Here is a 17,777-nt window from a genome sequence, read left to right on the forward strand (position 1 = left end):
GTGGTACACGTTGATCAAATTCTGAGATATATATTCATATATTGCTCCTCTTGACTCAACTTTTCTTTTGTTAAAGATGCTGCATCCCCCCCCCCCCCCCCCCCCCCCTCTACGTGCAATAGAATATATATTTTAAAAACAATTATGAGAAGTACTTTAACCCTAGTGCATGACATGAATCTTACACATCATGACAGTGTTGACTCGATATCTTAACATAGTTGTGTGGCACATCACGACAAGTTCACCAATTTGAGAAAAGAAAAAGAGCCTTTATTATCATGCCAAATCAATTTTAATTAGCATACAATTAAATAAAATAAAAGGTTTTGAGTATTCATGTAATTGTTTTTCTCATGAGAGCAATTCGCGTGATTTCATATTCTAAATTATTCTTACAAGAAGTTCGAACTCATCTTTTTTTTATATGATTCAATTCTCTTCGTAAAAAAGGAAGTATACAAAAAAAAGACTGATTTTTCTATTTGTTCATGGAATTAATTGGCAATTTATTGAAGAGTTTTTTAAATCCACTTTTGAGGAATCTATAGGAAAGGCAAATCTCTAATGATGCACCTTATCCAAAATGGTTGCGGGAATATTGTAGTGTCCTTGCACGGGAACCTGCAGTTCTAACTAATAGATCACAACTCAATTACTATTCTTTTCACTTGTATTTGGTCGGTTTTCAGTGTCACAGTTTGTATGTATATAATTAACTATATATGGAACCAAAGTTTTTCTCTTTCCTTGCTTGTTTTTGTGCTTATGCTTATATGATGATTCATCAATTCTCTTACGAATAATCTTGGTAGTTTAGTTGTGTATATTAAACAACAACAATGTAACAAACTGTTTATGTTCTACTATACAATATACATTCTTAACTTGATTATTAGAAAAAAATAAAAATGTGGGAAAATGAGAAAACTAAAAATCAATTGATGAAATGCTAAAACATATTCATCTCACTCTATTTTTGCTCCTAATTAACTCCACAGCTGTTTAGCTACCTTTTCAAACAACCCTAGTTTTGTCATGACTGAAGTTCATGAGTTTTACTACGTACCATTTTTTTTTAATCAGCTACTACGTACCATATAAAATAGCTACATATGCAGCAGCGTGGTTCAATTTACTTGACACCTTCAATTCGCGTCAAAATGTATAGAATAGGGAATTAATAACCATTCAGCTTGCCTAATAATTGATGCTATTCAAGAGTTTTGAAGGATAACTTTTGCACTAGTTTCCAGGTCTCATTTAATTTTGAGAATGTGTCACGTGTGAGATTATAATCTGTGAACAGTGAGCACAAAAATTGATCACCATAGGCAATTAATTCAATATATTTATTTCCTATTCATATGAGGACCAATGTGTGTTTAATTTCGCCTTTCATTTCTTTTTCTTTCCATCAAATTTCCATGGCATTATTCCTCTCCCAGACCAATCAATATAGTTTCACCAATTAGTTTTTAGTTATTCCATGGCTTTAAATTCATAAAAAGTTCGAAAAATATTATTTAAAAAATAAATGTTCTTTACTATATCTATATATATTGCGAGCTGACTTCAAAACTCAACCTGCACATATATAGTATCATAAAACGATTCGAGTTTTCTTTTCGAACCGCAACCTATTGACCCGGTGGCACATTCCAGGTAGGTCAAAACTTATCGACCAAATATAGAGATAAAACATAATATATTTAAATGGCCCAAACGATCAAATTTCAGGATGGACCCAGTGGCCCAAACCAAAAGGCACAATTGTGAATAGGAAACAATATTCTTCTTTCACTCCTTTCCCTTTCATTTTCATTTTTTGGTGGTGTTTTTCCTCCAAACTAAAACTTCAAAAACTTGTCATCTTCTTAAACCTCATTTCTGCTTCTGCAAAATTTGGGTTGTTTGGGACCAGATATATTTATCTTTATTATTATCCAACTTATATTTTCATAAATTTATATGTTTAAATTTAAATTTAACTCAATTAAAACCCAATATTATATGAAATAAGACTACATCAACCTAATTTATTTTGTTACACAATATATAAATATTAATTCTTACTATATTATATATAGTTAAATCATACAATTACAGTAGTATAAAATATAATTAAAATATTTTTTATAATATATATTTAATATAAATAACATTAATATAAATATAATATCATTAAGTAAAAAAGTTTTATTATTAATAATAAATAGTTATTTCAAAATATAATACCTTTTAAAAATAATATTAGACATTTGATCAAATTGGAAAAATTAAGTGTATAACACAAACTCATTTTTAAAATACATTAGATTTAAGTAAGATTAAACTTCAAACATAAGATAAGTTTCATAGTCAATATAAAAAATCAAAACTTGCATAAATATCTTGAAGTTCTACAAAGAGCCAAGGATCAAAATTATAATAGTTAAAAAATGCATTAGATTCTGACAAAAAAAAACATTAGATTTAATTTTTAAATATAAACATTTCAAAATTAACTCATGATTAAAGATATTGGACAAAAATGAATCCTCCCTCAGAAAATATAAAATATAGCATTTTTCGCTCCCCCATACTTTGTAACATATCTACTTAGGCTTTAGCGCTAAGTCCAAGCCCAAAGGGTGTGTACCCATAAATGACAAAACACTCACCAGCAACACTGACTGCAACCCGTCCTCTATCTCAAGCTTAATTGTTGTTTGAATCTTCAACCCTTTTGGATGAATTAGGTGTTTTTCAAAATGTAGACAAGAAAAGCCATGAAAGTCTTCAACTTTAAAGCAGTAGCTGCTGCTGCATACAGGACCTTCAGCAGCAAGAGGGTTGCAAAACCCTCAGCTTGGGCTTTAACAAACCCCAAAACCAAGAACACCAACACCACAGTGGAACAATGCAGAACCCCCATGTCCAAAATTGAATGGAGTGAAGAGCAAAAGCAAGTTCTGTCTTCCGTATCTGAGGGAAAATCTGTTTTCATTACTGGCTCTGCTGGCACTGGAAAGACCCTTTTGCTAGAAGAGATCATCAAGTTCCTGAACAGATTGCACACCCCATATGGGGTTTATGTCACAGCTTCCACTGGGGTTGCAGCTTGTGCTCTAAAGGGCCAAACTTTACACTCTTTTGCTGGCATTGGCATCATCTTCAGTGATGATGACCCTCAGCTTTTGGTGGAGAGGGTTTTATCCAACCAGGGTGCATGCAGGAGGTGGAGAAAGGTTGAGGCTTTGGTCATAGATGAGATCAGCATGGTGAGTGCAAAACTGTTTGAGAGTCTTGAATTTGTTGCAAGAGAGATGAGGGGTGTGGATGAAACCTGGGGAGGGATTCAGCTTGTTGTGAGTGGTGATTTCTTTCAACTGCCACCAGTGGTTAGTAACAAGGATTACTGTTGTTCTTCTCAAGGGGTGATGTATGCATTTGAGGCTGAGTGTTGGAACAGAAGCTTTGATTTGCAGGTGGAGCTCACAAGGGTGTTTAGGCAATCAGATTATGGACTTACAAGGCTGCTTGAAGGAATCAGAAGAGGGGAGAGTGATCCCCAAGATTTGGAGTTCTTAGAGAACTTATGCTTAGGGAGTAGTGAGTGTGATCATGATCCTTCTATTGTGCAGCTCTTTCCTTTGAATAAAGATGTGGAGAGAGTGAATGATGAGAGGCTGAGAAGTTTGCAAAAGGATGTTGTTGTTTATAGGGCTGTTGATAGTGGTAAGGGACATTGGAAGGGGAATCTTAGGTATGGCATAGTGCCTGATGAAATTTCCCTTTGTGAAGGTGCAAGGGTTATGCTGGTTAAGAATTTGGACACTGAACATGGATTGGTAAATGGGGCTACTGGTGTAGTTGTGGGGTTTTCATGGTCATTGGGGGAAGAAGAACATCTTAGTGGAATATGTAATGATAAAGTGTTGCCTGTGGTCAAATTTGATGGAGGGAAATTTTTGACAATTAAGCCAGCAAAATGGCATCTAATGGATGGACCTGAAGTTGTTGCTTGCAGGAAGCAGATTCCTCTTATATTGGCATGGGCTATGAGCATTCACAAGTGCCAAGGAATGACTCTTGAGAGAGTTCACACTGATCTGTCTAGAGCATTTGGTTGTGGCATGGTGTATGTAGCACTTTCCCGGGTTAGAAGCTTGGAGGGACTTCATCTATCTGCTTTCAATAGATCAAAGATTAAAGTGGACCAAAGGGTTTCAAGGTTCTATAGGAGCTTGGCTTCTGAAAAGAGTAAGGAGGTTATGGTAGTTGATAGGAGGAGAGAAAAGGTGGCCACAGAAGTAGCAGTGGTGTCTCAAGAAAAGTGAGTAAGGGTAGAACAAAGTACAAGACTTGGTTTATCAAAAGGAAAATGAACAAGGTTGCTGAATACTTTGCTGAAATTCTTCTTTTTATTGCAGTTGTCATATATTATATAAACTGACCTGAGGATGAAAAGTTAAATTTTCCTCAAGAGGGTGTTATAATTGACTTATGCAAGACCTGGAAGAGCAATGTACTGTAGTCACTATTATTATTATTCTGATCCTCGAAGCTGTTCATCGATATTGATTAGTGTAAAGAGTATATCATACTAGTAGTGTATAAGATAATGTAGCCACTGTTATTATTCTGATCCTTGAGGTTGTTCATCAATATTTTTTTGATTGATGATAAATTCAAAATCTTGGTTACTCTCCTTCCATTTAAATGCTATACATCTTTTCTTCATGATGAACCGATACAAATCTCTCATAAAACTTTTTTCATACCCATTGATTCATTTAAAATTGATCCCTCCCTTTTGTATTATCATTAGTTTAAGTATGATATATATGTGTGTGGGCGCGCATGTGTGCGCCACTTAGAAACATAAACTAGAAATTTAAGTATGACTAAGTCTTGGACAAAGAATTAGTCTCATAGCTAACACAAATTATCGATGCTTGTGAGGATACCTTGGATCTCACCATGGAGCCAAAGACCCTAGTAATGGTGGTTAAAAAATAGGTTAAATTACAATTTTGGTCCCCATATAATTCCTAATTAACAATTTTGGTTCCTTTTTTTTTTCTCACGAGTTTGGTCACCTATTTTAGAAAATCTGCAATTTTGCATTTATTTCATTTTTATTTTATATTTTAGTTAATAAAATTATCATATATGGTATCTTAAGTGAATATGTTAGGTCTAGAATTCAAGTATACCAAAATAAATGGATAAAAATATGCAAAATTGAGGATTTAACTAAAACTATAGATTTTCTAACATAGGAAGACTAAAATCACAAGATAAAAAATAGGAGGCCAAATGACATTTTGGTCCTTTATCTTTTAAAAAGTTCACTTTGGTCATTTATCTTATTAAGAAAGTACAAATCGGTCCTTTTTGTTAGATTGGAGGCCAAATAACATCGTTAATTGTTTCTCTTAGTGTTTTCTTTATTCTTTCTCTTACACTCCTCTCACAATTTTTTCTTGAATGAAGCTCTCTAAGGCTTTGTTCTCTCCCAAACCCTAATCCTAGCCCAAGCCCCAAACTCAAAACCCCTCAATCTCACCCTCTTTACCATTCTTACATTTCTCCTTTGTGGTCTTCTGCATTATGGGGGTAGTACAATAACAAGTGTGTTCATGCACCATTAGAGTCATTCCCCTCCATTTCATCCTCCTTCAATAAATATTTTAGGGGTTGTGTAGAATCAGAGTCAACAAAGACGAGGAGAATTAGAGTGACTATGCATTTGGTGTTGTGTTTTTTTAGATATGCATTTTTAGATCTTGAGTTTTTTTTTATTTTATTTTTAGATGTGCATCCAATGTTGCGCTTTTTAGATCTTGCATTTTTTTTATCTTTAGATGTGCATCTGGTGTTGCATTTTTTAGATCATGCATTTTTTTAATCTTCGGATGTGCATTTGGTTATGTGTTTATTAGATTTTGCATTATTTTTTCTTTTTAGATCTTGATTTTTTTAATCTTTATTTTAGGTGTTTAACTAGTTTGGAGATTCATTGTTTCATATTGGTATTGTTGAATCAAATGGATTTATGGTGTCATTTGTGTTTTGGGTTTGAAGATTTTGTAATGTGTTATTGAGTCTAAGAAGAAGGTGGAGAGAAGAATGAAAAAAATGACAAACCAACTTCTAAAAAAGTAAATGACCAAAACATAGTTATAAAAATTGGACCACTTGGGCGGTTGGACTGATTTGATCGGGACCCGTGTCATGGGCGACTAGAATAGGGTGTAGGACCGAAAATACAAATGACTCGATTTGGCCTGATTAACCTAATTGAGTCTGGTAAAACTCGATAACCTGGCCTAAGTTGGTTTGGTTTAGTTTTTTTTTTTTGAACTTGCTATTTTTTTAATCGTTCATATAAAATGTTAAATTGTTAATAACTAATTATTGAATAACATACAATATATTTCTTAATACTATTTTTTTTATCTTGATAACAATAAACAATAACTAATTATTATCATATTGATTATGATATAATTTAATATTATATATTTTATATATCTTCAGCAAACTTATTTATGATCATTTGATAACTTTTATATTTATTCTTAAAAAATAAGAGTTTATTTAATTATTTGATGATAATACAAAATAATTTATAATAATAGATGATTATATAATATTTATAGTTTAATCATCACCATGAATTTATTTTTATATATTAAAATATAAATTAATCATATTATATATATATATATATATATATAAGTGAACCACCAATTATACCTATTACCCATTTGACTACTATCTCTTCCGGATGGATCACCAAATATGTCATTTTGTGAATTATATGAAACCAAAATTGCAATTTAGGAAAAAAAATAAAAAACTGAAAACCAGAAAGGAGTCCATGAATTAGGGTGGGTAGAGAGACAAAGTAAGAGAGAGAGAGGCGTTTGTGTTGTGTTGTGTCTCATAAACCTCACACTCTCCCTCACTATTCTCCAGCCTCCACTCGCTGAAAGAGACTCCTACTCGTACGTACCCTAACCTCTTTCTACACTTTTCTTTTTATGTGCTATTAACCCGATCCTTTTCTTTTATCTTCTTCTTCCTATTCTCTTCTTTTTCTTCTTCTTATTATTCGTATTCTTCACTGTGCTGTTTCTCCCCAACTACCCCTTTACCTTCAAGTTAGCTTCTCCCACTTATTGCTACCTTTCACAACAACTTCTGCAATCATTTTTATTTATTTATTTGTCTGTTTATATTTGCATGTGTACCTTTTATTTTTCCTCACCCTTTAGAACTTAGTTTACAGTACGTGTATTGTGAGTAATGTTATGGCTTATGGGAACTTTTTTTTTTATGTCATTCGCATGTGTTTCTGTGTGCGCGTGTGTAACTATTAAAAAAAAAAATCAAAATTTAAGGGTGCCCTTTTATCAAGTTATGACCTTTTCCCCTAGAATTGTATTGGGTGTTTGTGCTTTGGGGTTGAGGCTTTGCCCACCCAATTCAGCAAAAAAAATAAAAAATATTGGGTTTTGGTGTTTTGTAGCCCCTCGAATGTAGTTGATTTTGGGGACTTGGTTTTGGGGAATGGAAAATGTGAGTTTAATCATGAGGGTGTTGTGTTTGAAGTGGGAATTGAAGATGTTGATGACAGTGATATTAACGTGATTACAGTGATTGGGTTTTTAATGTTTACATTAGGAGAGAGAAAGAACCTTCATATTATAGCTTCTCTGTGTTTAAATTTTGTTTCTGTTATGAATTAGGGAGATTGGTATTAGATATAATAAATCACAATGTGAAAAGCTATCTATTCATATTACTCATACATGTATTGTTCCACTTTGTTTTTCCACCTTTATCAATTTTTGCAACACTGTATTTTTGTAGATTTGGTAATTTAAAGTCAGCACAATATAAAGTAGGTGGAAGCTTCAGGATTTGGATGTAGTTCCTTTGCTAGTTGAGTATTGTTGTGCCGGTTATTGCTATATTGCTAATTTTTTTTGTTTGCTTGTTTGATTGTTGCAGGTCAATCATTGTGAAGAAAAGAAGTGAACACTGACTCTGTTATTGTTCTGAATTTCCTCACCCTATACAACTAGTTTTAACGAACATGGAAACTGAAAAGTCTAATGTTTCAAAGGCTGAAGAATTTAAACTCCTTGCCAATGAAGCATTCAATGGTAATTAATACTCAAACAATTTCTTGATTCTTTTACTCTCTTTAACATCACAGTGAAATTTCTGGTTAACTTTAGCTGAATTATTGAATCTGACTCGATTTTAATAAGCAGACTTTTGTTGAGATGCCACTGCTTTAACTTATTTCTTTGTTAATACTTGCTGATCTTGTGAGTTCCTTTTCCAGCTCGAAAATTCTCCCAAGCCATTGATCTATATACACAAGCAATTGAGCTGAACAGTCAAAATGCAGTTTACTTTTCTAATCGTGCCTTTGCCCATCTTCGGCTTGAGGAATATGGTAGCGCAATACAAGATGCCACAAAGGCTATTGAAATTGATCCTAAATATTCAAAGGTGCTCTGAGTCCTTAAACATTAGAGGCTTTCTTATATTTACTTTAATAAAACATGTCCTTATTTTGGTTTATTGTTATAGGGTTATTACAGGCGAGGTGCTGCTCATCTTGGGCTGGGGAAATTCAAGGAAGCTCTGAAAGATTTTCAGCAGGTAACTATTTGCAACTATAAATATTTGTTACTTTGATGTCTTTAAAATATTGAAATGAAGGAGCCTGGGTTGAAAATAACATGTTCATATTAGTAGATCAGTTGCATGGCAAAATATTGGAGAACATTGATATTAATATTCGTAATCCTTTCATTAGTCATGTAGATAAACAATTCCAAAGAGAATATGGAGATGCAAAAAAAAAAATTTTAGCAACACACCATCTTTAAAGTTATTTATTTAGTATATTTTATGAAATTGTACTAACATTAGTATCGAGAGGAAGAGAGGAACGTATGTGCCAACAAATGATAATGTAAAAGGATAAAAAAAGATGTACTAACATATTATATGAAATTGTACTAATATTAGTACTCTAGAGTATGGGTTACAGCTTCGGTAAAAGGACAGAAAAGAAAGTAAAAGAGAAAACGAGATGTTGCAGACAAGGTTGTTGAGATTGAGATTCCACCTAGAATTGAGAGAGTGGAAAAGAGGTAGACAAGTAAAATGAGAGATAATAATATGGGTCATTAGATCCTGCCTAAAATGCAAAATTATATTGAAACATGCTTATATGAAATATAAAATAACTTAAATAAGCAAAATAACATTAAAATCACCACTAGCAGAAACCGTCTCAGTCCCTCAGGCCCGCAAGCATCCCCAGCCCGAGCTATTTTCACTTACAGCCACAATAGAACCACCAACCATTCACTCTCCCAAGCAGTGCCAAAACAAAATATTAACAAATAAATGCAGCACTCAGACAATTGGCAAGGCTTAGATAGGTATCTCACAGTAGCTGAGGTTGCCGCACTTACAGAACAGAGCTCAGAATTTGCAGCATGCCGCACCAACATCTTCCATGTGGCAGCTCCAAATAGTGTTTTTTTATTTAGGGATATTAGTGTTTTTTTTTTAATTTCTATTCAAATTCTTTTATAACCTTAAAATCTTTATTTATTTATTTAACAAAACATTTGACTTTGATAAAATATATTTCTAATACCTTCACTGTTCTCTTTACTGATATTTGTTTAGATTCTGTGTACGTAATGTTTGTGTTGTTTTAGAGTATTGTGTCTTGGAATGAATTGCTACCATGGTTTTTTACATTCTGGTTATGTTTGTGTTACTTGTGTATGTGTATCTTGTATTGCAGTTGTGGTAGTTGGTGGCTGAAGTGGGCCAATGTGGTCTGCAATTGCAGCCTAATACTGTTTCAGGGGCCACTGCAACTGAAATGTTGCACACTTGCAGCTGCATCATGTAATGAGCTCTGCAATTTAAACAATTGATGCTTACAATTCTGTCTTCTTTTTGTAAGCCCTTTGTGTAAATAGAAGTTGTTCTGTCAACTTGCTTTCTAACTCTAGTGTCTAGAGATGATTTTTTTAAGAAAAAACTTAGTAGTTGCTAATGTTTATTGAAATTGTAGGAATCTGAATTTTTCTTGGCATGCAACCTTATTGAAATGTTCTCACACCAAAGTCATCTTGATTGGCTGAAGCTGATTGTTCTTGTCCTTTAATTCTGTTTTAATGTTTTCCTTGTTTGCAATATCTCTTAACCCAGCCTCTACTTTTAGGTTTTTACTTTCCTTCAAAGTAACCCTGACTACCTCACTCTTATTGTTCTGTAACATGCACTTTTTTCAATGTGCAAACATTTTGTTTAATATACTTTTATTGAATAGGTCAAGAAAATGTGTCCAAATGATCCTGATGCAACAAAGAAATTGAAGGAATGTGAAAAAGCAGTAATGAAACTTAAATTTGAAGAAGCGATTGCTGCACCAGAGTCTGAAAGGCGTTCAATAGCTGAATCCATAGATTTCCGAACAATAGGTAATATTTTGAATACAGTTTATGCTAGTATCTTTATTTTATCACATTTTCTGTTTGCCTCCCTCCCCTCATGCATACCTTTTTTTTCCTTGAATTTTTATACCGTTTATTATTTGATACAGTCATGCTGTTATATCCCTTAACTTTTGTGTATTTTGGATGTGTTTATTTTCTAAGGGTACTATTGCAGCTTTAATTTTGTAACGCTTAACTTGCCCGTAAAAGAGTAACTGTAGATTTGTTTTGATTATTTGAAAGTTCTAACTTCTAATACAATGTCTCCTGTGATGAATACCATCTGACATTAAATTAGCAAATTATCTTGATATCCTGATAAGAACCTTGGGAGAACCATATCACAAAAGCTAGTTGTTGTAGTTGGAGAGCCCAAGGCCTTATAAATCCCATACTTCCAATGTGGGATTCAAGTCCCATACCTTGCTATTGGATCCTAACGTATTGTCAATGTACTAACGTGGAAAAATGCAGCAAGTATGTTGTCATTTCGATAATTAAGTTATGCTTGAGATTTTCAGTTTTTCATCAGATTATTTGATTGCATATGGTCCTTGGTTTTCTCCTCATTTAATTGTGTTGTTGATGGGATTTCCTTCTTTGAACACTGTTATTTTCACGTAGTAGATTGAATGGAGTAAGATGCCTATCACTATCTTGTTTCATTTCATTGCCACTCTTTGTAGTGAAATTTGTATTGTCTACTGGTACTGTTTCTTTGATGATAGTGGTCTTGGGTAGCAATGAAAAAAGTTCAATGGACCATTTTGCTATGAATTTGTGGATTTAATTTTTAACTCCTCAGGTTCTTGATTGCTTGTGTATATCCCATGGAATTTGTTTTCAATCCTAATAAGAAAAATATGAAGTGTAATGCTGATAGAGAAGGAAGGGCAAAACAGTGTAATATCATCTCATCTCAGTATACAAAGAAATGAATATTTAAACATCAAGATAATGCACCATCCAATGCTTAAACCTTTTTCTACAATCACAGGAACCATAAGTCAGAAATGTTTGGTGCATTGTGACACGAAAGATTACATCTTCTGTTTGCTTTTATTTCATTTCCTCAATGGTTCAAGATTCAAGAACATCTTATCGAAATGATGAGTATCTTTCAAAAAAGTATTGGTGATGTAGGATCTCATCTACTTTTGTATCTTCCTTTTACATATTTATTTCAACCATTCACCATCCATTTCCTAGTTGGGAAAATGACCCAGAAGGATGTCTCACCCATATGTTTTACATTTTATATAATGCTTTTAACCAAATAGTGACACAGTTTAACTAAAGGAAAATGATCCATTTCTTCCACCACCTTCCTTTTCATTGGTAAATGGTAATTTGGAAGACTAAAAGAAAATGAAATTTATCACCAGTTTTGAGTCTCTTGTGAGGAACATGTCTTAGCAGTGACAACAAGTTTTAAAAATAATCATGTTGTATAGTTAACCATACCCTTTTCACCTCTTGGTTGATGCACTTTTTTTTCTTCCTTCCTGACCTAAATCAATAGTGAATACTTTCAGGATTCCATCACATTCCTTAATCATCCTTCTTTCCCTCTCCAATCCCTTTTCATAAATTCTAGGGATATTTTATGCCTGTCTCTTTATGAATGTTTGTCGCACTTTTCTATAAATTGTCACTCTTTGTATATATTGTATCATTATAGGAAAGGGCCGCAATTCTTCGGTGTCAACCGAAGTGGCCATAGCAGCAGTGACAGTAGCAGTTATGGCAGCGGCGGTGATGTTGTTCAGGACATCAAAGACCACAATAGTAGTTGCAATTGTGGTTGGTTTGCTGTTGCTCCTTGGGGCTTATTGGTGGAGTGGCCACAATACTGGTACACGATCTAGGTCTTAGCTTAAAATTAATCAAGACAAAACTAATTAATCATAGAATGAACTTTAAGAACCTAAGAATTTCAATTTAAGTTGGATGGAATCATTATCAATAATGCATTAAAACGTAAATTGTTTTGTTCTTTACAATGCAAATTCCTTATATTGGCTATTTTTTGGAGCAAGTTAATCACGTGAAAAGCATCTCTTGTTTCTTTAAGATCCTAGTTCCTTAGAATGTGCTTAATACCCTTGTTAGGCTTTCTGATACTAACTTAGGCTCATTCTTTTGAGAAGATTTCAATTTGGTATGTTCTCCAATAAGGAATTAAGGATAGTAGTAGGTGCTATGCATTTTTCAATTTACTTGTAAGAGTATTTTATCTGAAACTGTAAGAGGTGCAAGAAAGGAGGATAAGTCATCCCCTAAACTGACTAATAAAGAACAATGTACATGTTATGCTTATTTTTACTATTTTCAGCTGCTTGCACATTGTTTGAATTATTTTATCTTTTCGGGGTGTTCAATTGCTACCTGGATCGACATTACAAACTTCGGTAATTTGAAAGATTGTTGAGTATGTATTTTATAGATGCCTTTGGATGTGATAGATAATGTAATTTCATGATCTTCAACCCCTCCCATTCTTTTCATTGGATTGCTAATTTCAAGGACCATTAACAACACACTTGCATGATAGATGAGCAACTGTTCTTGTTTGTATTATCGGTGGTCTATAAGATTAACGACCTTTTTTGCTGATTTATATTTACATTAATTCTAAGTTCTACTGTATCGTTTTATTCCACTCATGGACATGAACAAAGTTTGGTGTTTCATTTTAATGCTAGATGTTGAGCCACAATATTCAGGAGCAAGAATAGAGGGGGATGCTGTTACTTTGGATTTTGTGAAAAAAATGATAGAAGATTTCAAGAATCAGAAATTCTTACATAAACGGTACCAAAGGAAAAAAATTCATTGTATATCTGTTTCTTGACAAGTTATTGAAATGTCTTTTTCTCTCTTGTCCTGTTTCAATTTTTTAGGTATGCATTCCAGATTGTATTGCAAACAAGAGAGATGTTGCAAGCTTTGCCTTCTCTTGTTGACATACATGTTCCTGATGGCAAACATTTTACTGTTTGTGGTGATGTTCATGGTCAGGTAATTGGTTTATTACAATATTTGAATTGTTCATAACATTTTTTGGGTCACAGACTTGATTTTGAACTTAAGGGCAGCTGAAGTTGATAGGTGACTTCAGAATATGGTAAAACAAATTATTGCTTATAACTTTGTAATGCCTTCTGTTACTTTTACAGGAAACCCATTTGAAATAATTTAATCGCATATGAGAAGCAACTGTGAAAACCCGTCCTTTAAAATTCTGACATTCATTTTTATCAATAATCACCAATTTACAGCCTCCAGGATCTACTGCACTCCTTTACAGGGCTTTTCTCATACATCTCTTATCCAAACCTTGGAAATGACATTAAAAACTAAATTTGTTAATCAAATACTTTGCTGATCCAAAAAAAATGCATTTGTAAACATCATAAACTGAAGAAAAACTATGCAAATAATTAACTGACCACTCCTACTGTTGTGAAATAAAGCATCTTTCCTTTCTAGTGGTTGGATATGGGGAGAAAGAGCACACTGGAATTTGAAATTCAACAAGTCACTGCTTTACTAATAAAATATCAAGATTTACTGTGTATGTCTGAATCATTCCTATTGTAGTGTTGGCACTAAAAAAGAAATTAGGCTGTGCAGTCGAGTAGGATGCTTGTGTGTAGTGTTTATAATACAAAATAGACTTGTCAAAAGGAAGTAACTTAGGAAAAAGTGGCGTTTGAGGGAAATTAGCCCATTTTTCGTTTGAAAAACCAACCTGAACAATGCCGTGCATTGTGTTTCCAGAGTAACTTGAAGTCTTGAACAGTAATAGAAAACGAAATTTGAATCCCATAGAAGGTTCTCCCATCATTGCAGGGCATGTAATTTATAAATTTTGTTATCTTTTAAACAGTTCCATTTCTCTCAGACATACTTGAATGTGATGTGAAGTCTTCTTTTATCCTGTTGCATCATTTTGCTTGGCTTTTGAATTTTTTTCTTTAATTTTTAACCTTGCAATTTCATTAGTATTTGTTTTCCATCTTCTGCAGTACTATGATCTTCTGAATATTTTTGAGCTTAATGGGCTTCCTTCAGAAGAGAATCCGTATCTATTTAATGGTGACTTTGTGGATAGGGGATCTTTTTCATTGGAAGTTATCCTCACTTTGTTTGCATTTAAGTGCATGTCTCCATCAGGTAAACCCTAGATCTTCATCAGTAACTTTTGTTATCCCTTTTTTGAGACATTATGAATTTAGGATCCCTTAATCATCTGTTTTGTTGCATTTTACGATCTGTTAGAATCAAAAAGATTTTTTCCCTCTAATATTATAAGTTGAAATTCTTTATTATTCCTTTTGCAATTGACCTCATAAATTGCAGTAATTAGTTTTATTGTTTCAAGTGAATTGTATAATGTTGTCTGTGATTGAGCATTACTTAAATATTTTCTTCTTTCCTCACTTTATCCAGTTCGGTTGTTTGAGAGAATGTTATTCGTTTTTCTCCTAGTATATTGTAACTTATTTTGTTGCCATATGATTTTCAGCCATATATTTAGCCAGAGGAAATCATGAGAGTAAGAGCATGAACAAGATATATGGTTTTGAGGGTGAGGTGCGCTCGAAGTTGAATGAAACATTTGTCGAACTATTTGCAGAAGTATTCTGCTGTTTGCCTTTGGCTCATGTGATAAATGAGAAAGTTTTCGTAGTTCATGGAGGTCTTTTTAGTGTTGATGGGGTCAAACTCTCTGACATCCGATCAATTAATAGATTTTGTGAGCCTCCTGAAGAAGGTTAGATACATCCTTTTTTGTTGTCTCTAATTGATCTCCCAGTTAACCACACATACCTAAATCCCTCTAAACTTTCCATTCTTGCACTACATAGACTCACCTTTGGCTTTTTCACCCTCAGTATTGTAGTTTTATGTACCTATGTTTGGTATGTGTAGGGTTGATGTGTGAATTGCTATGGAGCGATCCACAACCTCTCCCTGGAAGGGGCCCAAGTAAGCGTGGTGTAGGCCTTTCTTTTGGTGCAGATGTTACAAAAAGGTTTTTGCAGGAAAATAATTTAGGTATGTTTTGCATTAGTCTGATGTTTTATTAAAGCTTATTTGTTCTTTAATCAGTGGCTTCACATAAATTACCAATTTACAGATTTAGTTGTGAGATCTCACGAAGTAAAGGATGAGGGTTATGAGATTGAACATGAGGGTAAACTCATAACTGTGTTTTCTGCTCCAAATTACTGTGACCAGGTAACCATATCCCTTCTGCTATATTCTTTTTTATTTTTATGGCATTTGCTTACTTGATTGTCTTGGAAGATTTGAGAGGAGGGAGAAAGGGGGCTGGGGGAATGGGATTCATGGATCCCAGCCCCATGTTATTGAAAGAGGCATTTGTTGTAGTAATCATTTATATAGGCTCATCCCTCAGGTTGTGCTTTGTGTATGTAAACATATTATCGAGATAAGTTCCAGGAGTGAGGAAATTAATCATGTTACTTGCCTGATTAACTAGGATGCTTTTCCAGCCACATTAAGTGTGTAAATGAAAATAATATTTCACTGCCTTTCCTTTGTATATTTGTTGTTTGCATGGACAGTGTGCATGGGGCATGCTTATATTAATATCAAATCATTTTCCCTTCTATGAAGTGTGTAAATGTTGATTTTTCATTGCATGCTGCAGATGGGTAACAAGGGTGCCTTTATTCGATTTGAAGCGCCTGATTTGAAACCTAACATTGTCACATTTTCAGCGGTGGTTAGTATCTTTTATCTTTTGGAGTATGCTCTGTTATATCATGTTTTGTCACTCATCCTCCACACACAAAAAAATGAATATGTTCTTTCTTTGTTTTATTTAACAAATTTTCTGGTGCATTATGACTGCATATCTTTCAATCTGTGTTATATAGGGTTGACATTCTTTCCTTGTGTCTGGTTTATTTTGTTGAATATGCAGCCACACCCTGATGTCAAACCTATGGCATATGCAAACAACTTCCTCCGGATGTTCTCATAATTTATACAGCTGACTAGAAGCCTAGAACTGCCAATTGTTATGCTGTTTTGCAATGACTGTGTTATGCCCTAAGGGCAAGTTTAAGGTGGTGGCTAGCGAAGATTTGGTACATGTTGGCCACTGTTGTTATGTATAATATTTTTGGCTTAAAATTTTATTAAAATTCATTTTTTCTCCCCCCTAATGTTACCCCTTTAGCTTGTGCCTTGTCATTTGGCAAACAAGTGTAAGAAAAATTTGCATCTTCATTAGCTTTGTGAAACTCTAGTGATAATGTTTACTTAAAACTGAACATGGACACTGCATAGATGGATGCAAGACCATTTACTTTGTGTTTCTGCTAGTGTCTAGCTGTTGATTAGACTTGGATCCCAAGTTTCAATTGAATGAGATATTTGTTTTATGCAAGACCATTTACTTTGTGTTTCTGCCAGTGTCTAGCTGTTGATTAGACTTGGATCCCAAGTTTCAATTGAATGAGATATTTGTTTACAAAATTGATGGTTGTTTGTTATTAAACTTGAGAGTTTATGTAAACTCGTGAGAGTTTTATAGACTCGACTCGTAGACTCGTAAGAGTCCATTTCATATAAAAATAATAACAAGATATTTATAATAGCATACCAATTAAACATTTAAACAATATAATAAAACAAAATAGTAAATCATAAATTTCACAATTCTTAAATAACCAAGTCTAATAATGTATTAGTACTAGATAATAATTATTTTAGTGGTAGATCATTGTCATTGAGGGTTTGATGTTATTAGAAAACAAAAATTTGATGTTATTAAATGTAAGAATTTTTTTTATTTGAAAACAACACATTAAAGAAGGTATTTTGAACACTAAATAGACAAAAAATATTCTAAAATGACTTATATTTTTGTTTTAATTTTTTTAACTTACTAACTCGTTAACTCAGTGATAAATTCAAGAGTCTATCAAGTTTATTTAAAGTTTAGAGTCTATCCAAAGTTTATTAAAAATAGAGTTTACTCATGAGTTAACTCATAGAAGATAGAGTTAGCGAGTTAACTTGAGAGTTTAATAACCATGATTGTTTGTTTTACCGAAATAATTATTTTTATTAATCAAATATTAAAAGGTTTGTATCTCCAAATTTGAGGATTCAAAATTTATTCTGCAACATTTTTTGTCAATATAAATTTTATCCTTACTAGCAGCAGTCCATGACGGAAGGATAATATTGATCTTTATT

The 17,777-nt window shown here is 33.3% G+C and overlaps 2 protein-coding genes across 5 annotated transcripts; both read left to right on the forward strand.

Annotated features, from left to right (window-relative positions):
- Positions 1-2,771: 2,771 nt before the first annotated feature.
- LOC102665981 (ATP-dependent DNA helicase PIF1) lies at positions 2,772-4,322 on the forward strand. The gene has a single exon (XM_006586507.1). The coding sequence runs from the start codon at positions 2,772-2,774 to the stop codon at positions 4,320-4,322; it is 1,551 nt and encodes a 516-aa protein (XP_006586570.1).
- Positions 4,323-6,841: 2,519 nt separating this feature from the next.
- On the forward strand, positions 6,842-16,962 carry LOC100820099 (serine/threonine-protein phosphatase 5). Of its 4 annotated transcripts, none has more exons than XM_003532058.4 (14): positions 6,842-6,998; positions 8,008-8,162; positions 8,348-8,517; positions 8,599-8,670; positions 10,370-10,520; positions 12,217-12,390; positions 13,241-13,349; positions 13,439-13,556; positions 14,567-14,714; positions 15,067-15,315; positions 15,474-15,599; positions 15,682-15,782; positions 16,219-16,293; positions 16,495-16,962. In XM_003532058.4, exons 2-14 carry the CDS (start codon positions 8,093-8,095, stop codon positions 16,552-16,554), a joined length of 1,623 nt encoding a protein of 540 aa, XP_003532106.1. In that variant the 5' UTR covers positions 6,842-6,998; positions 8,008-8,092; the 3' UTR covers positions 16,555-16,962. The 4 variants fall into 4 exon arrangements, with proteins under 4 accessions (XP_003532106.1, XP_006586064.1, XP_006586063.1 ...); XM_006586000.3 differs by lacking the exon at positions 6,842-6,998 and adding an exon at positions 7,013-7,154; XM_006586001.3 differs by lacking the exon at positions 12,217-12,390.
- The last annotated feature ends 815 nt before the right edge of the window (positions 16,963-17,777 follow it).

Source organism: Glycine max, chromosome 8, assembly GCF_000004515.6.
Source record: "Glycine max cultivar Williams 82 chromosome 8, Glycine_max_v4.0, whole genome shotgun sequence".
NCBI lineage: Eukaryota > Viridiplantae > Streptophyta > Magnoliopsida > Fabales > Fabaceae > Glycine > Glycine max.

What these genes read in the sequence shown, in the direction of transcription:
- LOC102665981 (XM_006586507.1), top strand. Translation starts at nt 2,772, where the DNA reads ATGAAAGTCTTCAACTTTAAAGCAGTAGCTGCTGCTGCATACAGGACC.
- LOC100820099 (XM_003532058.4), top strand. Translation starts at nt 8,093, where the DNA reads ATGGAAACTGAAAAGTCTAATGTTTCAAAGGCTGAAGAATTTAAACTC. An exon ending in TAAGTGCATGTCTCCATCAG is followed by an intron (nt 14,715 to 15,066) that starts GTAAACCCTAGA and finishes TATGATTTTCAG; the next exon opens with CCATATATTTAGCCAGAGGA. An exon ending in CTCCAAATTACTGTGACCAG is followed by an intron (nt 15,783 to 16,218) that starts GTAACCATATCC and finishes TGCATGCTGCAG; the next exon opens with ATGGGTAACAAGGGTGCCTT.